The 27,813-nt window shown below is 44.6% G+C and overlaps 1 protein-coding gene across 4 annotated transcripts in view; it reads right to left on the bottom strand.

Moving 5' to 3' along the window:
• NFRKB (nuclear factor related to kappaB binding protein) overlaps nt 1–27,415 on the bottom strand; it is a 34,535-nt gene extending 7,120 nt beyond the window's left edge. The window contains exons 1-25 of one of the 4 annotated variants that reach the window (XM_026657923.2): nt 27,358–27,415; nt 26,706–26,733; nt 25,694–25,794; nt 24,361–24,516; nt 23,461–23,662; nt 22,874–23,001; nt 20,165–20,339; nt 18,766–18,867; nt 17,817–17,890; nt 16,541–16,625; nt 14,886–15,066; nt 13,496–13,604; nt 12,848–12,974; nt 11,944–12,009; nt 10,785–10,864; nt 10,642–10,685; nt 9,615–9,675; nt 8,298–8,472; nt 7,283–7,389; nt 6,641–6,764; nt 5,261–5,340; nt 4,223–4,443; nt 3,810–4,083; nt 1,884–2,105; nt 586–1,371 (exon numbers count right to left, since the gene is read on the bottom strand). In XM_026657923.2, coding sequence (XP_026513708.1) covers nt 586–1,371; nt 1,884–2,105; nt 3,810–4,083; nt 4,223–4,443; nt 5,261–5,340; nt 6,641–6,764; nt 7,283–7,389; nt 8,298–8,472; nt 9,615–9,675; nt 10,642–10,685; nt 10,785–10,864; nt 11,944–12,009; nt 12,848–12,974; nt 13,496–13,604; nt 14,886–15,066; nt 16,541–16,625; nt 17,817–17,890; nt 18,766–18,867; nt 20,165–20,339; nt 22,874–23,001; nt 23,461–23,662; nt 24,361–24,495 — 3,558 coding nt within the window. In that variant the 5' untranslated portion in view covers nt 24,496–24,516; nt 25,694–25,794; nt 26,706–26,733; nt 27,358–27,415. The remainder of the gene's footprint in view (nt 1–585; nt 1,372–1,883; nt 2,106–3,809; nt 4,084–4,222; nt 4,444–5,260; nt 5,341–6,640; nt 6,765–7,282; nt 7,390–8,297; nt 8,473–9,614; nt 9,676–10,641; nt 10,686–10,784; nt 10,865–11,943; nt 12,010–12,847; nt 12,975–13,495; nt 13,605–14,885; nt 15,067–16,540; nt 16,626–17,816; nt 17,891–18,765; nt 18,868–20,164; nt 20,340–22,873; nt 23,002–23,460; nt 23,663–24,360; nt 24,517–25,693; nt 25,795–26,705; nt 26,734–27,357) is intronic. The other 3 variants (XM_026657926.2, XM_026657925.2, XM_026657924.2) reach the window with 3 other exon arrangements.
• Nucleotides 27,416–27,813: the final 398 nt, after the last annotated feature.

Raw genomic sequence — 27,813 nt, 5'->3', positions numbered from 1 at the left:
TTGTACCTTTTCCCCATCAACATTTGTTACTGGTGACTGGCACACTTTATAAACTTGTATCCACTTTTCTACAGTTGAGCTCCCAGGTAGGGTAGACTTGTGAGACCCTATCATTAAAACAGTTCTTTGTTGAAATGGGAGGAGGAAAGTAAATTCAGCTCCCATCTCCCTCCCCTTGAAACAGAAGCTCTGACCATTGGTATGGGACTGGGATGGGTAAGACCCCTCCCACCACTCTAAATCTTACTCCATAACCCACACACTTACCAAACGAGGGCGCCTTCCTGCTTCTCACCCAATTCTAACCTGCAGGCTCCTGGTCTGAGGGGAGGGTTGGGAACCAGCAGTGGGGGCAAATGACCTAACTGAACCTGCCCCCTAGTGGCCAGAAGCCACCCCTTTTTCTGGCACAATGCTTCTTAGCAGTCACTGTGTAACTCTTATGAGCTGGTTAGTCCTTAAATGCTCTATGCTTTAAAATCAGCTAGTGCCCTAATTAAGAGGGATCTGGGATGTTTCAGCAGAAAGAGGGAATGAGACTATCCCCTCTCACCCCAACCACAAGAGACAGCATGAGTTACTGACCGCCTGGGATGTAGATACGACTGTGGTGCTCACGGGTACCTGCCGCACAGCAGTGGCTCCTGTTCCTATGGTTATGGGAGTGCCAGCTGCCCCAGAGGCCACAGCAACTGCCTTGGACACCGCGGCACTCATAGTTGGTAAAGAAACAGCTGAGGTATGAACTGTGCCAGGCATGCTCACTGAAGAGGAAGAGGGCACTTGCTTGGCATGAGTGGCTACAGTAATAGTCTGCCCTGCTTTCGGTGGCATAACCCCCAGTCCTTGCACAATTCTTATGGTGGCAGCTGGCTTAGCCTCAGTGGATGCCACTGTAGTAATGGCTTTGCCCTTCTGGTCTGCCATCGTCATTCCCAGAGCGGGCATCAGTCTGAAAGCTGAACTGGTCGACTCCGCAGTCTTTAAGTCAGGTGTCACTTTAACCACCGTGGTCCCAGCAGGGCTGGGAGAAGCAGAAGTGGCTGTGCTAGTCTTAGCTGGGGAATCAGCAGACTGGACAGGATTGGATGTCACGTGCAGAGTTGCAGAGATGCCCTTCCCGCTAGTGCTGCTTCCGGCAGCTGCTGTGAAGAGGTCCTGAGTCAATTTGACTGTGGTGACTTGAGACTTGGCAAGGGTGGCCATCATGTCAGGGGTGATGCGCAGCACAGTCTGTCCCTTGGCATCCGTGGTGATGGAAGAGGGAGGCAGGCGCAGCACGTCCTTGCCTTGGATCCGGAAGTTAGCAGCTGTGAGTGGGATGCCACTTCCAGCCTGGGTCTTCATGCCAAGTTGCCCTGTAATAGCCACCTGGAAGACCAAAGAGGTATAATCCATGTTACACCCAGTGAGGAAATGGCCCGAGACGCAGCCGGACACAAACAAAACTTCCCAACAGGCTGATATTACTCATTATTCATTAGCTGGCACCTCTTTCCTCCCCTCACACACCACACAAGAGATTGAGGGACGATAGATACTAGCTCCCTTTCAGTCAAGCTTGGGGAAGAAATATCCAAGCCTACCGGGCTGGTAACCAAAGAGGTCAAAAATGTCCATTTGGTGTCTGCATGTTCCACACACGCACATCCCACATTTACACTTGCAGCGTGACCAACTGCATACACTGGAATTTGAAAACATGGTCCAAATACAGCAAGCCTTCAACTGCCTGAACCTGCATGGGCAACAAAACCTTCCAGCAGTAATGGACTTGCTGTAGTTTTCCACGAGCCTTTCACATCTGGACACCTAAGCTCTCTGTTAAGCCACAAGGAATAGAAGAGTGAGTCACAGTCCAGCTCCCCATTTGTGCCTCTCACCTGCTTAAGGATATTCTGGCCAGCTACGTTCTGGATGACAGTGGTGGAAGAGGAGGAGGATGGTGCAGAGCTGCCTGGAGAGCTGGTTACTGGCTTTGCAGTGGGGCTGGACGCCGCAGAGAGTGCTGTCACAGCGATACCTGCCTGTCCTGTCACAGATGCTCCTGGCCGTTGCACCTGCACTGGACTGGTTTGGGCTTTCACTGGTATGGTCATAACAGCCTAATGTAAAAAGTGAAGGCAAAAGACGCATGGTCGCAGGCAAGACATTCACGTCCCCATTGTGCCCTTCTGCCACTTGCTGGCACACTGTCCAAGAGGCCTGGGACCCTTCTCCCTGCCCTGACTCATATGCCTCCACTTGTCATGTCCCTCCTTGAAACTGTTCTTTAAGGCCGGGAAACACAGCTACCCCAAACCCTTATTGGCAAAGGTGTGTGCTGTCAAGTTTATTGGACCACAAATTTGTACCTACAACAACAGTTTCACCCCATCGAAACAGGTTGGTGCCCATACTCCAAGGTTGGGGATTGGGTGCAGGCAGTGGCTTGTGTCAGTGTCAATTTTTCCTTGGGCAACTTCTGAGTAGGTTAATCCATCCTTCTAAGGGCCCTGATCACATGGTAAAAAAATCACGTGGCTCTTTTCACAAGAAAAAGCATCAACCCTGCTGACCTAGCCAAATTCAAACCAGGTATAGTTAATGTTGCCCACCAAAAAACCTGACCCCATAACTTCAGAGGTGCTCTCTTCTATGTACCCTGTCCACAGATGCACGCCCTTCTGTCCAGACCAACATCTTCTGCTCTCCCCTGACATTTGCTCATGGACATCCTGACACACTCTCATCTTCTGCAGAATTGAATTTAACATCCTCCCTCCTGATCCACTCCCATTCACTACCTTCATTGATACTCCACTAAGTTCTGCCTCCTAGGCTCATAACCTTATTATCAGTGATTCCTCTCTCTCCTTCTCCCCCTATATCCAGTTCCTTTGCTAAGCTCCATTACCACTTCATTATAATGAAAGTCTTCCCTTTGTCTACAGTCTCCACTGCTAAAGGTTTTGTCATCTCTTTATTTCACCACTTAGTAATAATTTGTATTGTAGCAGCACCTAGCAGCCCCAGCCAGGAATCAGAGCCCTATCGTGCTAGGTGCTGCACAAACAGAACAAGACAACTGTCTGCTGCCCAAAAGAGCTTAGCCAGCATTTATCACTGTAACCATCTCCTTTCTGGCCTCCCTTTTTCTCCTTTCTGCAACCTCCAGTCTAAACCAAACATTGCTGCTAACCTCACTTTCCTCTCCTGTCACTGAGCATATCAGCCATAATTAATCTGAATCCCCTCACAGACAGGAAGCCACTTACTGCACTAAACACAAGGGTCTCACATGTTAACTCCAGGTCCCTAAACAATCTTGTGTCTCCTGCTTTTTCTTCTCACCTATGACTTCCCTCCATATTTTCCCATTCCCAGTTTTGTTCTCTCTGTACTCTGCTGCCTCTTAGCCCTGAAACAGTTTCCCCTCTTCTAAGTGCCTCTTAAATCCCTCCTTAAAACCCACTTCTTCCAGGAAGCCTTCTCCTCCCAATGTTGTCTCCACCTGCCACCTTTCCTGAACTTCTGCTCTATTCTTTCCTTCATTTGGCTTGTCTGTCTTAGACTGTAAGTGCTTTGGGTCTTTTATGTTTGTAAACTTCTATGTAAATTTATGGTGCCGTATAAATCAGTGATAAATAATACTAAGACTGTTATGCAGAGGTGCTGGTCTAGCATGGCTGGTGTGCTTCACCTCAGATGAGATTGCTTATTAGCAGTTGGTGAGTGATTTGTATATATCATCTCCAGAGTGCTACGGGATCTATCAGGGTGAAAAGTACTTGAGAGCCGGCTCACCATTTCTACATGGCTATTCTCACCTGCGGTGGTACTTTTGTTTGTGTGGCTGTAGCACGGATCTGAGGCACCGATGCAGGTTGCTGCTGCTGCGTTACCACTGGGGTTTGCTGAGACACAGGTGGGAGGCTGGACTGCGCAGTGACCACTCGGACCTGCGGGAGTCCCGAGGAGGCAGCGGTATGGCTTACCACCCTGGTTGGAGGCGGCTGTGGCCCAGCCTGCGTCTGTGCAGTCTGACCTGTGGAGAGCAGTGTCCCAAGCTGGGGCATGGGAGGAGATGACACCAAAAGAACGCTATAGAGAAATGGAAAGTCAGTGGGTTAATGAAGCTATAAAGAAAGACAACAAGAGAGACCAACAGTGCCCACAGTTCATGCATTGAACTTGTTCTCTGCTGATACTGGAACACAAAGGAGCGCAGGGGAAGCATTACCTTTGGCTTGGCTTAGCTGGCTCCGGTCCAACACTTGGAACAGTCTTGCTAACCACAGAGACTGGAGGAGGTGAAATGGGTGTCGCCGGCAAGGCCGGTGTGGTGGGCGTCACTGGAGTCACAGGGGTTGGTGGCATGCTGGAGTCACTGAGGCTCAGCTGGCTTGGCTCTGAAGTGCTGCTGGGGAACACTTTCACTGAACTCTCCTTGCTACTAGACTTCTGCAACAAAAGCACAACTGGAGTGAGGGTCCTTATGGAAACAAGCGCAGTAGTTCATTGCGCAGGGATATCGTGGGTGAGACCTTAAAAATGGAGGCACTTTTCTCTGTGCGGACGTAAATGAGCCCTTAAAGCACCTTCCACAAAAGCAGGACCTTGGGGTTAGAGGCTAATGATTCTCCTCCCTTCCCAATGTGGCACAGGGTGACTGCAGCTGTTTGGCTACTGGTGCTTTCAGGGGTGACTGCATTTCAGTAGTGGTGGATGTATGCAGATTTCTTCGTCTCCTATTTCCACTATGTCAGACAGACCTAATAATCTCATATCTCCCGCTGCCAACTGGCTAGTTTGCTAACTGGAAATAATTTTGATCAAAAATTTAGTGCTAATCAAAAATGCTGGAGTGGAAGCCCTGGAGAACTAAGTCCTCTATTTAACCAGAGCTCAAGTACAGCACAGACAATGGCAGGACAAGCGTCACACACACCATCCTGCCAATGAGCCTCAACCTAGGGAAGGATGTATAATTCCATTTCATTGGCCTCTCTGCTGAGCCCACCACCACCGATGACTATTAGCACCAACTGTGGTGCGGATTTTGTAGCATGGACAATTGTCCACTGGGAACTTGACTGAGACTCATCAATTCATTCTATATGTGTGAATGTAACTCCAACAGATGGTAATGATTTGAAGACCTATCAATATGGACTGAATTTGAACCAATAGCCTCAAGCTGAAAAGTTCAGTGTCCCACTCCCAAAGCCATCCTATCCCCTGTATTCTTTGTACCACACACTTGCACAAAGCAACTTACTATCTTGGCTGGAGGTTTCGGTTTCTGCTGGAGGGCTTTCTTGGCCTTTGCTGCAGCAGCTTGAGCTTGGTGAATCCGTTCTGCAGACAGGAACAATTGGGGGACAATCCCCGAATAAAGAAAAACTGAGGCAGCAGACTTGAATGGCCATTCACCAACTTTAGATTGGTCTTGAGAGACGACACATCAAAAGTTGTCAGTTGCCAATCAACAAAAAATAAATCAGACTGAAAGACCTGAAAGTTTGGCCACGATGATGGAAATCCATGTGAAAAAAATTGTGCACAAAAACACAAAGATAATTGCACATGCATCTACTACAGCTGTATGTACACCTGTATACATTTCTTGCACATGGATCACTACTTTTCTGGACAAACATTCAAGTCTTTCAACTTGATATATTATTCTGTTGATCAGTGCTCAACAGCTAATGGTGTGGTGTCATAAACACCAGAAACTGACTAGAAAGGGAAGTGAAACCGACTATACTCATTTCATTACCCAAGATGAGCAAATAATAAACAGCACGAAAAATGAAAATTAGATTTTTAACACTTTCTAATTTCTAATAATGTAAGAGGTATTTCATAGATTCCAAGGCCAGAAGGGATCACTGTGATCAACTAGTCTAACCTCTTGTATAACACAGGCCATAGAACTGCCCCAAAATAATACCTAGAGCAGATCTTTTAGGAAAACATCTGATCTTGATTTAAAAATTGTCAGGGATGGAGAATCCACCCACAACCCTGGGTAAAATGTTCCAATTATTCCACTGTTAAAAATCTGTGCCATATTTCCATTCTGAATTTGTCTAGCTTCAACTATCAACCAAAGGGTTGCATTATACCTTTCTTTGCTAGATTGAAGAGCCTGTTATTACATATTTATTCCTTTGCTTTGTTAAGCTAAATAGATTAAGTTTCTTGAGTCTTATTATCAAACTTATTTTGTAACCCTTTAATCATTCTCACGGCTCTCCTTTGAACCCTCTCCAAATCATCAACATCCTTCTTGAACTGTGGATACCAGAACTGGCCACAGTATTCCAGAAGTGGTCACACCAGTGACCAATACAGAGGTAAAATAACCTCTCTGCTCCTACTCGAGATTCCCCTGTTTATGCAGCCCAGGATCCCATTAGCTCTTCTGGCTGGGGCATGACATTGGGAAGCTCACTTTCAGCTGATTATCCGCCACAACCTCCAAATCGTTTTCAGAGCCACTGCTTCCCTAGTGCTGTATTAACAGGCCAGGACATTTTTAACCTGACACCAACTCTTTCAAATATTCATCTAGAGATTTTAAACAGAACTTTAAAGTGTCACAAACAAGTCCAATCCAGATGCTTCACGGCTCCCTACAGCAAGCACCTACCAAACTCCTCTTCACTCCTGTCCCGGTGCAGGTATATCCACAGTTTGCGTCCAATATCGTATTTCACACAGGGATCTTTCTCATAGTGTAGCCGGTCCAGGGCACCGCTCACAACTGTATTAACCTGAAAAACAGAACTCACAGTAAACTAAACGTGCCCAAACTTTGCCCAACCAATGGGCATGTTCACAAATAACCAGGAATTTAAAGGCTGACCCTATCTGGCATAAAAATGGAAGCGATTATTAGCGAACCTCATTTGAACAAGGAGGTGCAGCTTTTGGAGAATACAGGTTCCAGCCTATGCTGCTGTTTGTCTACCCAGATCAAGATGAAGCTTCACATTGCTGAGACCTTCAGCTCTGTAGCAAAGATGAGAACAGTATGAACTCTGTGGGCCACATTTGGCCTGCTAGCTGTATTTTGGCCATCCAAAGCTCAAAGGGGGTGCGGGTGCTGTAGCAGCCCAATGAAATGGTATACAGCTCCCATTTCCACCTCCATGAGCCACAAGGAACCGGGCCTTATGTCCATCACCAAATAGTGCCTATCTTCATCAGTGGATTTTTTAGGAAGGGATGGTGGTTTCTGAGGCTTAGAAATGGCAACCATCCCTATATGGACTATTGTCATCCAACTTACTTGGGCACTGGTGACATCAGGAGCCAGGAACTGGGAATCTTTAAGCAGCTCACAGATTTCAGCACGTGTACCCTCTCCATTAGGAAGGCGGGCCGCAGCATCACGAACTGAGATAACAGGAAAACAAGGCTTAGTCAGGGCTCCAGCTGCAAATCTAGGCAGTTGTCTTCAAGCCCTTCAATTTATATTTTCTTGTTTTGTTTCTCCATCTTATTCACAGGCTCCCCATCATTGGCTCTTTCCTTTGACTGAGGAGAGCTTCCCATGGATATCTTCCCAGAACCCACTATACCGATACTGCATAGATGGCAAAGGGCAGCTCCAGTGCAACATGCAGCATCTTCAACCCCTGTGGGCTGGAGGGACTAACTCAGGGGTGCAAATTCTGGCTCTGCCACTCAACTTCAGCACCCAAACTTTGCAATACAGAGGGCCAATCTGGCAACCCGGAGCCCAAGAGCTGTACCTAATGTGCACGTACTCTTCTATAATGGTTTAAAGCAAAATACCTTCTGCACTAACATTTGCTCCTGCTTGAAACTTCCCTCGTAAATCAATAGAGATTGTTTCAGCAATAGAAACCCACAACTGCTAAAGATTGTCTTCAAACTGTAATTACAGGGAGGGGCAGCTATGAGTCATGGCTATCTCTGCCTGTACTGTGGACTAAGCCTTCAGGCCTTCTGCCAGAAGACTTAACACTCCGCTTCATGAAGAGGCAGTACCATAGCGCATTCAGGCATGAGTTAAATCCCCATGGCTCATAGTTCCTAACAGGCTCTTTCCAAAACTAAGAACTGATCTGTAACGGATCCATATCCCTTTCTTCACTGAGCGTAAAAATGTAGCACAGAAACAGCTCCTCATTTGAAACATGTTTTTTCCTTGCCTACGTCACCCAATTCCCCAGTCCTCCTGCTAAGATTTTGCTGTATAAAGCCCCGTGTGAGGCAATTTGTATGAAATATTTTTTTTTAAAAAAAAAGCTGTATTGCAGAGGACACTGCCACCTTACCAAGAGACAAGATGGTGACATATGCAGGCCTGTCGGATCGCAGTAGAGAATGCTCCCGGGCTTTGTTCAGCGAGGTCTCCTTGTCAAACACTCCCTTCACGGGACCAACCACTGACTCAAAGCCATGCATGCGGAAGGTGAAGGCCTTGTGGGGCTGGCTGTAACGGTAGCGCTCCTGGATGTGGGGAGATGGGAGATGATACAGCTCAGCAGGAGGTATATGGTGAAGGAAAAGGTCTTAGCACATTTGACGATTAGCCATGTATCTAAAGAGCAGAACATCTGCACTATAACTTGCATGAAGAATGATAGTCATTTCACCCTTCAGGGTGTGAGGCAGTACCAGTCAGGTCAGGAAGGAATATCTCCCATGATTCAATACCATGCACTATGAAGTGCACTAGGGGGTTTTAAGCCTCTCACTGAAGCATCTGACAACTGGTGCCCTTGGGTCCTAATTTAATATAACATCTCTTACACAAAGGATTATTTTTAATACAAATGAAATGTGTTGTGTTTAAATTGGCTAATCTAACAACCAGTTAGAGTCAAGCGGGGGAGGAATGTGAAGTGTGGCAAAATATTAAGCAACTACACAAGTGTTAAAGATTCCAAACATGAAAGGTGAATTCCACCAGCTTATTTCCTGTTTAGTGAATGGAGTCAGTACAGGTGACAGAAACCATATTACATCCAGGTGGCGAGGATTCTCATGCAAATGTATACCCCACCATTCTACCACACCTTAAGTGGCAAAGTGACCTGCTGCATACACATCACACTGCTGAACACAAGCTGAATATGAAGCCTACATATGGAAGAGGTGAAGAGAAATTCTCCTAATGCACAGGCCCTTACATGGACTGCCAGCCTGTAAGATGCATTGAAACCAACATCTACTACAAACATCTTCTCCACTGAATATTTCCTGGTGTGTGCAACCATGCTTCACTGCCTGCAGGTGGATGGAATCAGACCTGCTCAAGAGTACCAATTAGGTGACCCTCAAGTTGTGGGAAGCTGCAACATGGATGCAAGCCTTAATATTATTGATTTGAATATATTCTCTCCTTTATCCCAAGTGGGAAGCACTAGTGTATGTAGAACTGAAAGTGTTGGGCTCAATTCTCAACGCAACATGCTTTAAGCCAGCAGCTGTGAAGCCCGCATGAAGGCAGCACAGATTTATTACAATTGTTCTCGTTTTCACTGTAAGTGGTTTGCAGAAGATATCGGACTCCTGTTCTAAATTATCCTACTTGCCAGATGACTTTTAAGCACATGCACGTTGAAACAAGGGTGAATTTCTCCTCTCACCTGCTCCTGGAAAACACGTTTCTCCTCCCCAGTGCTGGGACGGACCACGTAGTCAGTCCTTCTGAAACAAAGATTAGTGTCAGTCCTCAGTGACTACAGTCAAACTGCAGGTCCAAAGGATATCAAGCAGGACTAGCCACACACAGCCTACCTGCAAATGTGTCTCACACAGGAGGAACAGATTCTGAATGAACCTACATTAATACAGAGCCTTTCATCTTTAAGGATCTCAAAGCATTCTTCAGATTGTATCCACAGAAAAGCTGTCATCTAAAGGTTAGAGCAGGGTTCTGGGAGTCAGGAGTCTTGGGTCCTATCCCCAGCTCTGCCAGTGAAATCCTATCTGGACTGTGGGAAAAGTCAAGTCACCTCTCTGCACCCCCATTTATGTGTCAGTATTTGTACTTGTCTTTCAACCTCCCTGTGAGGTAGATTTCTTAAAATACGTAGAGCTCTGAAACAATGAGGGAAGAGGTGCTACAGAAATGCACATGATCTGTAATACAGGGACCATCAAAATGCTGCTACTGCTAGGATGGAATGTAGCATCTGTCCAACAAAGCACACTCAGACTACCGAGAAATCTACGACAAGAAGCAAAGAAGAATTTCCCACCTAACTGAAATGGTAGGGGGAATTTAAGGAGGAAGAGACTAAATTGCCAGAGTAGGAATTTGGCCAGGACAACAAACTACACCTGAGATCAGGAAACCCAGATGTGGTCTGTAGTGAAGATTCTATGGTCAGAAATGCACAAAAGGAGCACAGAATCCAGCTCATGCTCCTGGTGCTGTACCGGCGCTGCAAGACTTACTGATAAAGGTCTGTTTGTGTCATTAGTAAAGTCATCAGCAAAGATCTTGACTAAGTGGCCCTTACAGAAGCTTTACCAAGAGGAAGGACAGTATGTGGTGACGGCTGCTCCAGAAGCAGCGGTTCAGGCCCAGAGGCCTGGTGACTGAACCCCACAGCTTTAGTAGGCATCACAGGCCTGGGCTTTCAGGCTGCCTCATTGCTAAATACTTACACCCGGGGAATCGGTGTGGTGGCGTCTGAGCTGTCTTCATTTTCCTGTCAAGAAACAAAGAGAAATGTCGGCCTGTGATATCTGCTATTATCTGTGCTACAACCATGCAGGTATCTGTGCTATGAAAGGAGAGACTGCCTCACCTTGAAAAACGTCTGGTCTTTGGTCTCCAACCAGAGCTGGAAGAGCGCTACCAGTTCCTTCTCGTGGTCTTGGGAAGAGCCTGGTACAAAAAGTCCAAGAAGAAAAAAAATGTTTAGGAGACGTTCTTTTATTCTTTACGGAGCCAGCACCCTCCTACCTGTGCATCCTGATCAGTTCCCACCACCTCCCCCACTCTGCATACATTCAGCTCCAGAGCAACTTCCACTTACAGATAAGTCACTCTCCATACATACCATGATTATGCCAGAGTTAAATACACACAGGCTATTCAGGAAGCCCTAGGTATCCCATAGGTGGGTACAGCAGTATAGTGAAGGAAGACAATAACAGTCAAGATCCAACTCCCCAAACTTCAGCAATGGCAAGCAAGATTGTGTGGGATAAGTGCATCTGATACTGACAGATGATCCTCTCAGTGCTCCAAGTGAACCCCAGGAAAGTGAAACCCAGTCCCCTAATCCCTGAGCAGAAAATTCCCACACCAAAATTCTGAAGGGAGTGCAGGAGTACCTTCCTGAGTCCAAAGCTCACAATCGGTTTAAGCCTGTGAATATGAGCAAGAATCACTGTGGTTAAGGACAGGAAGTTTTGCCTGGTGGCTAGAGCACAGAACTAGAAGTCAAGAGGTCTGGACCCTATTCCTGGCTCTGCCATTTACTTACTGACACCCTGGGCAAGCGTCTATCAAGCTATGCCTCAGTTCCCCCATCTGTAACAACACTGACCTGCCTCACAGAGGACTGAGGAGCTTAATTAATGTCTACAGAATACGTTGAGATCTTTGGGAGGAAGGCACTACGGAAGTGCAAACATGAAAAATGTTTTAGTCACGCTTGAAGGATGGAAGTGAAGGTCAACAACACAAAGAAAGATGCTCCATCCCCTCTGGCCACTTACTCTACATAGCTGTCCCATGTGTATCATTGAGTCTTTACTGGTGGGACAGACAAGACTTCCTTCTCATAAGGCTTGCAGGTTATAGATGCCTTGCCATAGCTAACAGTAGAGAGAGTAGCTGACTAGTGAAATTGCTGCTCTTCTCATTTCTCAAAGCTGCAGCCAATTGGGAAGGAAACACCCGGAGAAAACATCTGATCTTAACTATTTAGAAAACATGGTATGAAACAAGTTACCTACCAAGCAATTTCCACTGCTGAGTTTTTTCCTTGAATTCAACAAAGGGAGAAAAGCTGGAAGGAACATCTGCAATGGAAGAGACAAAGGCATTTCATGTCCATGTTCCACAGATGCCTTACAAAGGCACACATGCAAACTTTTACTACTGTCTTTCAAGCTGCAGTTAGTCTCATGATGAAAAATAAAGCACTCTAACAGATTAAGTCACTACATCTCTAAATATGGAGTTGATGAAGCAGGTCAGGGTGGCAGTGGAAACCTCAATAGATCAGAACAGAATACTGAGCCTTTCACTTATAGATTGCCAGTCCGAATCCTATTCAGAATGAAAGAGGCCAGAAGTGACCATAAGTGGCTGCTCTTTGGCCAACATGAAATGAATTTGGGAAACATCAGCCCAGTTCCCAGTGAAAAATCCACATTGCAAAGACCATCCTCACAAATACTAACTGCTCCCCTTTTAGAAGCCTCAGCTAAGGAGCCAGGGACCAAATGAGCCATGGAGACTGAACTCTTTGTGCCCCCAGTGTTGGGGTCTTAATGCAGGGCTGATAATGGAAGAAGCCTGCACTGCCACTACCCAGGTCGTACCTGTTCTGTGGATAATCAGAGAACTCCAGTTCCCAGGGCTCTTTCAGGCTCCTTTCACCAGCACTCAGTTCAACATACAACGTTTATAAAGAGATCAGGAACCAAGCTGGGTCCCAAGCACTGTGGTAACAGGTTACAAAACAACTACAACAACACTGAACTATGCTGCAGAACCCCTATCAGAGGTGCAAGCAACACTGGCAATGACTCAGTGCTTTTGTGAATTAATTGCTGACTGGGGTTAAAATACAGACCAGCACAGATTAAAAATAATAATTTTGTTTGTACTGGAGTTTGAATAAGGGAGTTTTACCTCTGCTGTCACCTGTCAGATATTGCAGAGCAGGTAAAACCAGTTCTGACCAGTTAGAGGCAAAGGAGAACCAGCTATTCAGAGTGCTTGCAGGGGAAGACTGCCAATCCAGAACTTTATCCTCAAGCTGAAAAAGAAAACAAGATGCATTTATAGTGTCTTTCATACAAGCTCTAAAGATTTACTATATAGAATTAATAGACTATACAGCAGAGAGAGAGAAAGAAAGGGTAGTCAAGAAAGAAAAAGATGTGACCAGCTGAATTGTGAAGAGAGAGACACAAAGGAGAAGGATATGTCAGACAACAGAAGCTGCAGAGGAGAAAGCTCTTGCACCAATGTGAATGAAGGCTGCATATGTGAAAAACAAGTCCCGCCCCCCCCCTCCCCCCATCTGTAGTTAATATATGAACAGGAAGAAAGGGAGAGAGAAGTTCTACAGTCAGATGGGTTCAAATTTATTATGAATGATGCAAAAGTTCACTTCCCCTGAGTTTATGAAACACATGTTTGAAACCAAGAAGGGTATCTAAAGTCTTGTTCATTTGATTCGGGTGGAATCACTGACGTGTAACTAGCACAAAATCCCCTAATTTTGCTGAGTCTAGAAAGACTTCTACAAAGACTTATCAATTAGTAGATCCTTACCACAGAGAGACTAGAAGGTCCTTCTAGAAGGAGGATCTCCAGAAGGAGAGAGAAGAAGCTGGAAGAGATTTCATTTACTCCAAGGCATGGCTTGATCTCTTCAAGAGGTCTTTGAATGAAGAAAAACACAAAATGTTAAATAATTTGGATTTAGTAACATTTTACCAGCATTTCACATACACACAGAAATGAGGATCAATGCTATATAATTACATAAGCTTATGCACCACAAGCTGCATGGAGCAGAGGCAAGCAGCCTCCTTTATGGTTCCCCCCAAACTTATATGGGGGAAAAGGCTCGTAACCAAAGGAGACAGCTGTCACTTTCCCCCAATAATGATGAAAGAGTGAAGAGCTGCTAAGCATGGGTTAGAGCCAGACACGGTACAGGCAAAGGTTATTCCATAGCTCTGCCAATGAACCTCTGTCCCGAGCTACAGCGCATCTACTCCAGCTCTGGAAACTGTACGGAGCTTTGCCAATGCACCTCAGTCAATCCACTGAACCCCACCATCATTTGACTTGAGAAGCTTTGTGACTAGTTGTATTAAAGAATGCTCCTGGTTCAGTTTACCAAATGGACTCTGTATCTCAGGTGTAAGGTCCCAAGCACCAAATGAACTTAAATTTTCACAGTGCCCTATCATGTTGTAACTGGGATTCCTGACTTGATTATACTGGGCCTGCTGGTGGGGTCCTTAAGAACTGCACACACAGCAGGAGGCACATTTTCGAACCATGGTCTATGCTTTCCCATCCCATTTCTTCCCAGAACGAGGTGCTATGGGGATTATTTTGGAGTTTCTGATAAAATAAGGGATTATTTCCACCCCATTTATCCATTTTTGCTTAACAATTGTAGTTATATAAAATAGCTTGAAACAGGGAGGACTGATTCTGAGGGAAGGCCATTAGCTCTAATGCACATGCTGCACCACACTCAATGGGGTGCAGTCTGGATGAAAGCTAAACACAGCAGATGCCTTTTAAAAAAAGTTATTGGTGGGTGCAGGCACCTTCCCTGATCTGGAGCTACATCTCCACTATGACCTAGACATGGGATTCCCAGCTTGCCTACCGATACTAGCTTGTTGAGAGCTAGCGAGAGTATAAAAAGTAGTTTAGCTGCAATACCTTAGTCATGCAAATACATACAGGTGATTCAGGTGGGTTTGTGCTCAGCCTGGCTTACCCATGCCACTGCTTTTGCTGCTCATGCTATCGTGGCTATACTACTATTTATATTCATGCTAGCTCTCAATGAGCTAATGCGAGTCTGTGTTTGTGAGCTGGAAATCATGTCCTTAGCTTGTAGTATAGATATAACCTGTCTCACTCACTCTCTTTCACACCCACACACCCCTCTATTCACTTTCTGGAAACCACTTACTCTTCTTTAACAGCTGACAGAGCAATGGGGGATGGGTCCTGTGATATTGGGGGGATTCCATCAGCGTTGCTAAAGGAGTCGGCCAAATCTTCCACCTCGGATTTAATCACCTTCAACTTTTTTTTCTTCTTTTCTTCCTTTTCTTTCACCTTCTTCTTCATGATGGCAAGGTCAAACAAGGCTTTGGATAAAAGGAGACAGAACAAATCTCAGTGAAACATTTCAGTGTATAACATTAGGGATCAGAAATGCACTAGATACTCAATTATGTATTTGGAAATGTATTTAACATGCATTTAATTCAAACATCAAATTATTCCACTGGAATCGAGATTAACTTTTTGGAACAAGTGACTATTTTTATATCTTTATAGGTGTTTGTATAACATTACACATATCCCCATATAACAGCAGCTCGCCCAAAACTGCTGCAAGATAAGCAGTCATTGTCACAGGGCACTTATTCAATCTTCTGCATTATTTGTAGGGAGATTCCACAGGAAATCCCCCTCTCTTCCTTTCAGTGCAATGCTCTTGACTAGAGAAACTCTTTAGTTGGGGAAAGGGGTGTTTAAAAAATAGGGGACATCTGAGATTGGGAGGACTGGTGTATTTACCTAGATCAGTGGTTCCCAAACTTTAACAACCTGTGAACCCCTTTCACTAAAATGTCAAGTCTCACGAACCCCCTCCTAAAAATGAATATTTCAAGGGATTTTTTCCTTTACCCTGAATATAAAATATAAAACCATTGATCTTGGAAATATAAAATTTGTTTTTATGACATGCTTATTATACACTAATAATTATTATTTATCATTACAGTATTTTTATTACATTATGAAAATGGCAACACTCTTCCAAGATCTCACTTTCGTAGCTTGTAGCACTTTGAATAAGCTTGTTATAAGACAAGGCTCCTATGTTTTATCAAGGAGTATCAGATGTGAAACAGCATGAAGGTATTTAAGAAGCCAACTCAAATCATTCCTTCTACACAAGCATTCAGGGCTTGAGCAGTCCAGGCAAACAATGCATGTTAGAACAAAGCTTAAACTTGTTCTTCATAATAATTTTAAAAACAGCAAAAAATATCCACCTCCCTTTCCATTTCTTATAAGGAGTCTTGAAGTTGAAATCTCCTCAGTGTGATAGATATGCTTGCTTTGATCTGCTTAGCTCTCGGAAGTCCAGGGGCTCCGGGCTGCTGGCCCTGTGCTGCCAGGGGTTCCTAGGGACAGCTCTGTCCGCCAGTAGGGAATTTTCCCCCGGAGAACCCCCTGTAACATTTCGTGAACCCCCAGGGGTTCATGAACCCCCGTTTGGGAACCACTGACCTAGATACTAACATGCCACATATTGCACTTACCCTCAGCTTTTCTTGTGCACATAATCTCCTGTGTCTACACTATTTAGATACAATAGCCTATCAAGTAATCATTAAATTGGGGTTATTTCCACAAAGGAAATTTTTTCCAGACCCAAATCTATAGCTATGTTTATTTTTGCTAATATTCTGAGCTGTTTATTGGTAACAGACAAACTGTACTGTAAGTTGATGGACAACCAACCACTCTCCTTCCCTCTGTAGAGCTGCAGCAACAGAAAGCCCAAGGGGCACATTCCCATGACAACACTGCACCCAAGTCACTGACCTGCCAAGGAGCCCTTCCGGCCAGCATTCACACGGGTCATGATGTCATCGAGAGTCAGGTCCCCTGTCACTAGGTCAGGGTGGTCCTACACAGGACGAAGAGGGATAGGGGAAAGAGGCACCGGAGAAAAAGGGCAGGGTGTTAAATTAACGAAGAGGCCATGGCAGAGAACTTATCTGTGGATTGCCTACAGAAACTCAACTTACTGAACGTGAACCGAAGAAACTACTTAACCCTTGTGGCACTCTGTACCTCAAAGCAGCCCCCTGGAACCTCCATATTCACCCCGTCATATAATTATGATATAGTTCAGGGGTCGGCAACCTTTCAGAAGTGGTGTGCCAAGTCTTCGTTTATTCACTCTAATTTAAGGTTTCGCGTGCCAGTAATACATTTTAACGTTTTTAGAAGGTCTCTTTCTATAAGTCTATACTATATAACTAAACTATTGTTGTATGTAAAGTAAATAAGGTTTTAAAAATGTTTAAGAAGCTTCATTTAAAAGTAAATTAAAATGCAGAGCCCCCTGGATCGGTGGCCAGGACCCGGGCAGTGAGAGTGCCACTGAAAATCAGCTCGCGTGCCGCCTTTGGCACACGTACCATAGGTTGCCTACTCCTGATATAGTTCATACAAGCATGGCATATAGTCCACAAACAACATTTAGTCTCCCCATAACACATCACTGGTGAGTTCTAGACCTCTGTAGATGTCAGCATAAAAGACAAAAGGTAAATATCCATGTAGACTTAACTGTAGGGCATGATAAAGGTTAAATTTTGGTTATGCTTTGACAAGTGACAAAGCCCTTATGAGTTCCAGATGTATTCTCTCCCTAGGATCCCAAATCAAACTGCAGTTTAGAACTCAAACATTTAACTCCTGGCATCTCAATCCTGGCACTTTCAGGGACCATGCCTGCAAAGCCATAACTCCCCAACATTCTGGGATTTGGAAACCAAGATGAATTTTATTTCTTCCGTCCTCAAAGATTCCAAAGCCACAACCTAGCTGACAATTTTGCTGAGGATGAATGAGGAAGAATAGAACTTCACTTGGGTCTCCCCATAGCTGTTTTGACTTTGCAGGGCTGAAAGAGGTAAAAACTTTTCATTGTGGGGAAAAGGCAGATGGAAAGTAGAGGGGCTGTATGAGAAGGGGCCCTAAGAAATTACAATAATTTTCCAGCCATAACTGCACTATACCTTACAGCTGACGGACAAGCTAAAAAACAAACAGAGGTAATCCCCAGCCCCATGTTTCCTAGGTGTCTTACAGGCTGACGTTTCCGTTTCTCATGATGCTTCTTCAGCATCACCTTCAGGTCATTCTCCCCAAAATCAAGTTTATCTGGAATGAAAGAAATCCAAGAAAAACTATTACCAGAATTCCCTGTCAGTCTGTTATTACAGTAATTTAACATACCTTTTCCTCATCCATCCCCGCCTTCAACAAACTTCAAGTTTTAATAGCTAAATGCTACTTGACAGCTTGAAATTCAGTCTGTGACCCCACCAGACCAGATCATGAAAAGCCACCACAACACTTTCTTATCCAGCTTTTCTGGGTGGTTTTCTTGGGAGTAGTGTGTAAGAGGAGTGTGCAGATTTGACTAGACAACCCTAAGATTAGCTCCCTTGATATGTAGTAATACTGTTCAACTTGCATTATGGGGTACTGCTTTATCCATTAGAGAGTGAACAATGATGAACATACACATCACAACAACAGAGAGGAAGGATGGCTGTGTGTTAAAATATTAGCTTGCCTCAACAGAAAGGAGGGAACCGGAAGGAGTATATCTAGAGACCTCATGGATCAAGAAGAAAGTGAAGCATTACAAAAGATCACGTTCATGACGTCCTTGACTTTCAGTACTTGACTTTTCAGAAGGGACTGGAAGAAATCACCCTTCCTGAATAACGCTATGTCTATACTAGAGAGCTTACAGCAGCACAGCTGTACTGATGCAGCTGCATCACTGTAAGATCTCTCGTGTAGCCGCTCTAAGCCGACGGGAGAGAGCTCTCCTGTTGACATACTGCTGTGCACACTACCATGTACACCGCCAAAACTTATGTCACTCGGGGAGAGGTGTGGAGGAGAGCATGTTTCACATCTTTGAGTGACATAAGTTTTGCCAACATACGTGGTAGGGTAGACATGGCCTAAGTAGCTCCAAGCACCTCCTCACTACTTCACTTGTGCCTTCACTCAGTTCTCACCTGCTGTTTTCATATCCAGAGTTGACAATGTGGGGATCACTCTGAGGGGAAGAGCTGGACTCGGGCAATGTGCTGGAGAATTTGGAAGCCAGGAACTTAGATCTGAGAAAACGGAAAGTTGTAAATTCAATTTTATTTCTACAGGGAATGCTGCCCAAATAGCCAATTAATTCTATCCCCAGGGTTCAAAGGAGCCATGTCAATGAAACATGAATCCAATAGCTACTTTTCAAAAAGACACTCTCCCCATGCCCTCACTTCCCTGGCAGCTTCCCTTCCACCAACTGGACAGGTTATTTAAACAGCCATGAAAAGCAGACCTGAATTAGAGGAACAGTGGTTTAATAGTTAGTCTGGTAGTTGAGTCTGAGTGCTAATCCCAACACTGATATGGATGCTGTGCATGGTTTTGTCCAAGTCACTTCATCTTTGCATGAATACTTCAATTTCCCTATCTATAAATGGGGATAATGATTCTTATCTCCTTAACAGCAGTATTGTGAAGCATTATTAATAAAATTTTGTGTAACGCTCTGAAACAAATAAGGTGTTATTGATTCCACCTGCAAATAAACAGTCTGAGCATCTACCCCAGGACAAGCAGGAGAACCAAGGTCCACCCACTTCCCAACCTGCACAAACACACAAAAGACTGTCAGGGAAAGAAAATATATGAACTTTAAGAGTAAATAAAGGTGGTTGTTTCCGTGATGTGCACTCCTATCCACTAGGGCTACGTCTTCACTACCCGCCGATCCGGCGGGTAGCAATCGGTTTATCGGGGATCGACTTACCGCGTCTCGTGAGGACGCGGTAAAATCGATCCCTGATGGCTCTACCGTCGACTCCGGAAATCCACCTCGACAAGAGGCGGTAGCGGAGTCGGCGGCAGCGCGGCAGCGGTCGACTTTCCCGCGTCCTCACCGCCAGGTAAGCCGACCTAAAATACGCAACTTCAGCTACGGTATTCACGTAGCTGAAGTTGCGTATCTTAGGTCGGAAGTCCGCTGTAGTGTAGACCTAGCCTAGGAGCCTGACTCTGAACCACCACCTAGGCGTAAAGTGTGTCAGAAGGTGGTAACCATTGATTACTACCATCGTGGACAGGACTGGAACCAGGAACCCAGAGTTGGAAGTCTGTATTATCAGTTATCCATCAGTTCCCTGAGCCATCCATTGCACTGTGTAAGGCAAGTTTATGTCAGAAAGATATTGAGGAAGGATTTATTATTCTTCAATAAAAAGTAAAATTCCTAGGAAATTGGGAAAGTCACTATGTCCAGTTCTGGCATCAAGGCCAAAGGAGGCTTTCAACTGTGCCAGTATCTACAGAGGACTTTCCAGCCCAGCCCACACCCCAATCTCTCATGCTATTCCGGGAACACACTGGCTACATTACCTTCTTCATCAGAGGATAAGGTGGTGTCTCCACATTCCTCCTTCACCTCCCTCAGGACCTTCAGGTAGCGCTGATGTGTCCGTCTATCCCGTTCTTCTGGGCCACATGGAGGGGATGGGTATTTTTTCTTAAGGGTCAGATCAGGGCCACCTTTCCTAGCCAGATCGAGCAGGTGCTGAAGTAAAGAGACAGACAGCTACAACACAGGGAAGACTCTGGGATGCAGAGTCCAGCTTTGTGGGGAAGGAGTAACTTATACCCACCTACAGGTCAATTTAATTAGTTTAAAAATTATAACATATCATCATTACATGGTTGCTGGTATCACCTACCCAGTTCTTTATAAGCTAACTAACAGCATTCTAGTATTTAGTATGCAGGGAATCCCAAAAAGTATGCCAGTACTTAATAAAGGGGAAGTCTAATAACTGATTGTATTCCTGCATCGCTTTCCATTCTCATTATCCCTTATTCTCATTCTATATGATCCATTTTGTCAAGTACAGGCTAGTCATTGTTTGGAAGAGCACCTGAAGAGGTTTGCACCCCATGAAGCTTAACACAGATTTGGAACACTGGCTTTAAATAAACAGGTGAGGAAAATATTCTTCAAAAGAAAAAGGAAAAAGTAGTTTAACCCTTAGGATAACAAAGAAGAGATATTTGTCCCACATGAAAACCCCACCTCCCAGCTACCATTCCCATCCTCAATGTAAGAGCTCCCCTCCCACTCAATAGGTGGAACACTTCAGTCTCCCTGACTATCTAACCTTAGCCAGAAGCCACCATCATGGCATGTAGCCCAGTAATTATATGCCTCCAGCCTAAATTGCTGTTGTGACATCTCCTCTCTCTGATTCCTGGCCTGAGGGACAGGCAAGTTGCTTCAGGAGCACAGACCAAGCGATCTTCCCAGTAGAGCAGGGTAGGAGTGGCCCTTCATGAGTCCAGACCTGCTCTACCTGCCAGCGGCAAGAAACTCTCCCTACTCCTTACCACAGTACCTCCACTGCACTGTCTAGTTTGACTCAAACTGCAGCTTCCAAGGACTGCTTCTTCAAGAGATAGTGAAGTTTAATTGGTGTCTGTAAAATGCTTTGAGATCCTCAGATTAAAGGTCCAGGAGTCACGTAGTTAATTAAGGACTGCCTAAGAAAGGTGAGGCTATTGACTAACAGCAGAAGTGGCGACGTCATTACAAATAAATGGTTTATTTGGAAGTCAGTTCCTTTTTCCTTACCTACCAAGAGACTCAAGTTCAGGTTCTGGGTTTCCCCTGCTAAAGGGTATGGCATCAGTAACATCTACGTGGATAAGTTTAGGTTTTTAGGACCAGTTACAAAAGAAACTGGACACTGAACTCAATCTCAGCAGGAAAAAAAACGTCCAATTAGCCTTCAAACAACACGTGCAGCCAGCTTTAAAAGAAGGCGAAAGATTTATACAATCTGAAGAGAAACCGTATCTAATGTTTAATACGGTAGTATTATTTTTTCATGAAGGTAACCAACTTGATGAAAACATTGTTATATTAAAAAATAACCTCAAACAACACTTCACTGCACTCCTAGTCAGATACATTTAAAAGCCAAGATACCAGTACCGTAACGAAAATGGAATGCAGACTAATGGTTAGCGCAAAATACTTGGAATCAGTACTAGTGGTTTGCTATCACAGGTGACAAGAAGTCAGCATTGGGAATTGACTAGCCCAGGGAGTCCGAACTCCCTGGTTCTACTCCCAACTTTGCCACTGAACAACATGATGTTGGGGAAGTCACTTGACCATCACTTTGCCAATGCATAAAATGACGATATTTATTTTGCTGGGATGGAAGGAGCGGGAGAGAGAGGGGAGAAAGGCTGAGTGCTAAATATAATTTGTCTCTATATTTGGCCTTGGTGCAACTGCTGCTGGAATACGAGGTCCAGTTCTGGGGCCCACAATCCAAGAAGAAGGTTGATAAATTGGAGAAGGTTCAGAGAAGAGTCACGAGAATGACTAAAGGATTAGAAAACATCTCTCTAGTGATAGACTCAAAGCTCAATCTATTCAGTTTAGCGAAAAGAAGGTTAAAGGGTGACTTGATTACACTCTATACATATCTGCATTGGGAACAAATATTTAACAATGGGCTCTTCAGTCTAACAGAGAAGATTTAACAAACTACTGGCTGGAGGTTGAACCTAAACCAATTCAGACTGGAAATAAGCTGGAAATTTGTAAGAGTGGGTAACTACCACTGGAAGAATTTATCAAGAGTCATGCTGCATCACTGGCAATTTTAAGACTGGATGTTTTCCAAAAGATATACTCTAAGCATTATTTTGGGGGTAGTTCTATGGCCTGTGTTATACAGGAGGTCAGACTAGATGATCACAATGGTCCCTTCTGACCGTGGAATCTATAAATTGTTTATAAAACAATGAAAAAAAAAAAAGGTGTCACATAGAAGAGTGAGGAATCTGTGCAGGTTCAGGGTAAGATAGATACTTGTCAAATATCTGCATGAGCATCCAGAATCCTTTCAGCAACTTTACATTTAGGGACCAACCAAGCCTAAAATCACAACAACTGCAGTATTTAATAAAACATTCCAACAGGGAATAGTGGCTACATGAACACCACCGAATCCTTCAACGGACAAAGTTAAACCATGTTCTTCATGTAATGCATCAAGTAACTCACTGCACCCTGCAAGAACTTACATTGCGGGAAGCAAGGATCTGCTTGAGGAGTCGGTAGAAGTACTGCTGCTGGGAGTTCAGGTAGCGTTTGTATTGGGACTTGAAACAGAGCTGGCGGTATTTCACAACTTCAGGATTGAAGTGCCCATCTGTAGAAAAGAATAAAAACTGTTTTGACTTCCCTTCACTGCAAGCTGAGATTAAAGCCTTTTTAAAAGTTTGCAGTTTATTTTCTCTACATAAATAATCCAGATGCTACAGCAGCCACGACCTGTTGAAAAATTAAGTATAATATCAAAGAGATTACAATTCTCAGAGGAGTGACAAGATCTGGAGCTTTGCTGTTCTAGGTCAGATGGCCAAGAGTTCTTGCTACATTACAGTGTCCTCTGAGAAATAAATCTGGAGATCTCAGCAGACAAGTGTACACATCACAAAAAAGGCACAGCTGGCACTAGTTGATACCTTGTTGACAGTCTCAGCAAACAGGTCGGTGTTGTACCAAGTCCATGAATAAACAGCGCTTCGCTATCAACCTGGCACCTTTCACCAGATATACATTCAATAAAAAAAAATAAAAGTTAAAAGCAGAATGAGTGAACACTGACCCCGGAAGAGTTTCTGGGCAATGTGCAGTGGGTTTCCAAAGCGGAAGTTCTCTCCGCTGAACAGAGCTGGGATGAGCTTGTTCTGGTGCTCAGGGTTGTTTTCCGGGAAATGGGGCAGGAACTTTTTTAGGTGGTCTCGCTGTGAGTCTGTCAGCACCTCCTGCCATGTAGATAGACTGACAACTTCAAAAAAGATCTCAGGCTAAAGGAGACAAAGACAAGAATGAAGCAAAATGCCTTCCAGAATCTTTAACAAACCTTTATCCCTCAAGGCTTTCCAGAGTTAAATAAAAGTCACAAGGCACTGTGGAAAGCGGTAGTCTAAAACACTGAAAGGCGAACATATTAAAGGATTCCAGTCATGAGGACCCATAGCAGATGGAGAGAGAGATCAGGAGGTATAAAAGTAACAGAAAGATGTTCTAATATTAGATCTGATAAGAGATTGAGAGTCACTACGTTTACTAGATAAGGAACAGAGTAGAAAAAAAAGGGGGGGGCTTTTAAAATAGATTTGGCTAACGTGACATGAAACACCACTCAGCACCTTTAAAATCATGTTTAGCTAGCTATGTTGTCATCTAGGAGGGAGCCCAGGCTACAACACAACAAGGTAACTCAACTGCTAGCTGTTAAAACGGTCTCTATACAGGTGTCAGGCGAAGGGAGAGTTCCAATTGTGTTGACTCAATCTGGTTAGTTTAAGCTGATTTCAAAACCCACCTTGTTTTAGCAGGGCCTGGGACATCTGGGGATGTTACCCCTCTTTTCCCGCACCCCACAACTGCTCTGACTTTCCTTTGTGAAACAGTGAGAATAATACCCACAACCTCCTTGTGAGGTAAATAGTTATGTTTGTCAAACACTCTGGAAATGGAAAATGCTCTTATTATTACTTACATCCTCTAGGAGGTCCTCTGGCAGGCTAACTCTTGTTGCTCCTAGCATGCAGTCCTCCATGATCCGTGTGCCATTTCCCTCCCCACATGGTCCCAGCTCCAATGGGTCTGTCAGCATGTGGTCCAGAGAATCCATTCTTTACTGTACTCTCAGTCCCTGAACAAAAGAAACTATTATCTGCTGGCATAAACTTGCCAACAACAAAGTCCAAAATTCTCAGATACAACTGAAGGTGTCTTAGCTTTTTAGAAGGTACAATTTGATGAAGAAATTGTTTTAACAGAATCCATTCAAGTTCCACAGAATTGTGTAATTGTGCCATGTGAATTTACTAAACAGTGAAATAGACAATGCAGATCTGATAGAAGTACTAGGGACTATCACTCTTTCAGGTGACACCCCTGCACACAAACATACACAGAGTATATATAAAGAACACTAGGGAAACAGAAATGGACATTTGCTGATTAATAACCATAGTTTTAAATTTTTCTTACCTGTTCCACTTACAACACTACCAATTGTTTGCATTCTTAATAATTTACTTTTCACTATATATGCAATTTATATTTTGCCTGTCACTAAACTTTAATAATAAAGACTGGCCTGGTCAGTTTCACTTTGAGTCTTATGCACTACATCATTGCTGCAATATTTGGGATGAAACACTCTTACAACATGGTTTATGGTGAATGCTCAGAAGCCTCACAACCCAGGATTCTGAAGAGGGTGAAACCTGTAAGTAGAGTAATGCAAACTACAAGAAATAGAAAAACCCAAGACAAGGGGATAGATGACAAGTGTATAAACAATCATGAAGAAAGAGCTACTGGAATTAGAGGGTGTTGCCTGCTGAGCAAACCAGACCTCAGGCTACAGGTCTGCAAAGATACTTCATGGCTCTGACCAGATGCGAGACCTGTAAATATACTCCCTTTATTTTCCATAGCGGCCTGAAGCTTTCTTACAAGTGAGTTAAACATTACTCTCATGCCTCCACTCTTGAGCTCTCTGCCACCATGCGAAACATGCCACAATAAGTAGCATTATAACATTAAAGAATTCACGACTTTGCTTCTGTGGTTGTGACTTCAATACACCATCTACAAAGGGCCAACTACTCAGCAGCATCAGGCTTGCCCAAACAACAAACATTAAGCCATTCATTAATTTGCCCTACATGTGAAACCTGATTCATGTTCAGCCACTGGAATACTGAACGTAATTAATTTTGAAATCTCATTTCTATTCCAAGCTTTAGTGCAGTTTGGTTCAATATATCAGAGGGGATGAGTCCCTTTTCAGAACTAAATTGGTTCAGAGGAGGAATCACCTCTTGCCTCCAGAAAGCGTGGACACTCTAGCCAAGGATTGAGAACATTAGAGAAGCGGATTTAAAGTATGTGAACTGAAGTCGTCTCAAATGTACCTGATCTGTGAATAAAACAAGAGATTGAACTTTAATCAATAAGAGTAGAAAAATGGGAATACATGTTTACTTTTTTAATATTAAAAACACAAGTTCTAGGGCTTTTAGCCTTATAAATAATCTGGTTAAACCATGTGAATTCATCATAAATTGGAGAACAGTCAACTACATTGCCAATAAAGACAATTATAATCCAATAGTCAACTAGCATTTCAATGGGGTTTATAAAATATGCTCTATAAATTCTATGAGGTATGGGAAGTCATACTAGTTAAATAAATAAATAAATATATGGAGATATACCTATCTCATAGAACTGGAAGGGACCTTGAAAGGTCATTGAGTCCAGTCCCCTGCCTTCACTAGCAGGACCAAGTACTGATTTTGCCCCAGATCCCTAAGTGGCCTCCTCAAGGATTGAACTCACAACCCTGGGTTTAGCAGGCCAATGCTCAAACCACTGAGCTATCCCTCCCCCCTACTAAATAGTTCTACAATACAGAGAGAAACTGAGGCACAGAGGCTAAGGGACTTGCCTAAAATCCAATGGCAGAGTCTGGAATAAATCTCAGCAGTCCTTGCTCCCACTGCCCAAAAGACCATTTACACAGCAGATTCAATGCCTGACCTACCATTCCCTATTAAAAATATTACATTCATGATACTCTACACCAGCTACTATAAGACGCAGAGTTACATCATTCTTCCATATCACCCTCATTTATTTTCAAAAGTGTTTTCCAAATTTATTTAGATTTCATGGCCTATTCCAGGCTCAAAGCACTTACAAAATATAACATCAACCATTGATAAAACGCAACCAAAACAAATAAAATGCTCAAACGCAAACCACAGAGACTATAACAATATACACCTACTAACATATAACAAAACAAACTCCTCAAATGGCACTCACCATCACCCTCTAACCGCCCCAAAGAGCCCTGGGAAAGAAGGATGGACATAGTTAGATCTATTTGCAAAGTCTAGGTATTTCTTCAGGGAGTGCTCATCCCCCCAAATAATTCAATGCTCTTTCTGCTAACAACAGAAGTTGATAACCAAAGTCAGCAGCAACACTACAACAAACAAACAGTAACTGCACAGGATGGAGAAAAAAACAGCCTGGCTGAGGGCACATGTCCACTCAAGGGATCCACAAAAAGAACAGGAGTACTTGTGGCACCTTAGAGACTAACAAATTTATTAGAGCATAAGCTTTCGTGGGCTACAACCCACTTCTTCGGATGCAGGATACAGACTAACACGGCTGCTACTCTGAAACCTGTCAAGGGATCCAGGTAACAAACAGTGGCTTGGAGAGCATTGCCAACCACCCTCAACAAAAAGCCCCACTCTCTCCAAGGATCACCCCGCCCCCCAGGAACCCTCACACCATACCAGTAGCACATCCCTGGGAACCCAACCACCCCGCCCCATAGACCACCCAGCTCCCCACCCCCAGAAGCCCCCCCGCAGGCCCTTGCCCCCAGGAGCCCCCCCGCAGGCCCTTGCTCCCCACCCCCAGGAGCCCCCCCGCAACCGGCTCCAGGCCGCACGCGGCTCACCGAGCTTCCAAGTTTCGTGGGGGAGGGGCGCAGCACCCAGGGCGTTTGCGGGATGGGGTGGGGGGGAGAGGCGCGTGCGCGCGCACCCTCTCCCCAGAGCGCGAGCACAGTGCCCGGAAGGCGGAGCCCCCAGCTCAGCCTGACGGACCCTTCGTACGCATGCGCACCTCCTCTTCCCGGCGACCTCAATGTCGAGCGTCGGCGCGGTAGCCTCTCCCGCATGCGTACTGTCACGTAGCGGGCGTGGCTCGGACTGGCTGCCTGCAGGCCCGCGGGCGGGGTTAGCGCCGCGCAGGGGGCGGTGTCGGAAAAAATAGGAAACAAGGTTTTTTAGCGAGGAAGTGGGGTGCATAGGTGTGAGGTGTATAGCTGGGGGTGTACAGATGTGGGGGGAGGTGCATTGGTGCGGAGGAGGTTGTATAGATGTGGGTAGGTGCATTGGTGCGGAGGGGGGGG

This window comes from Terrapene carolina, unplaced genomic scaffold (assembly GCF_002925995.2).
Source record: "Terrapene carolina triunguis isolate 2854851 unplaced genomic scaffold, T_m_triunguis-2.0 Scaffold374, whole genome shotgun sequence".
Classification (NCBI taxonomy): Eukaryota; Metazoa; Chordata; order Testudines; family Emydidae; genus Terrapene; species Terrapene triunguis.
This window is presented reverse-complemented; position numbering and strand designations above follow the sequence as displayed.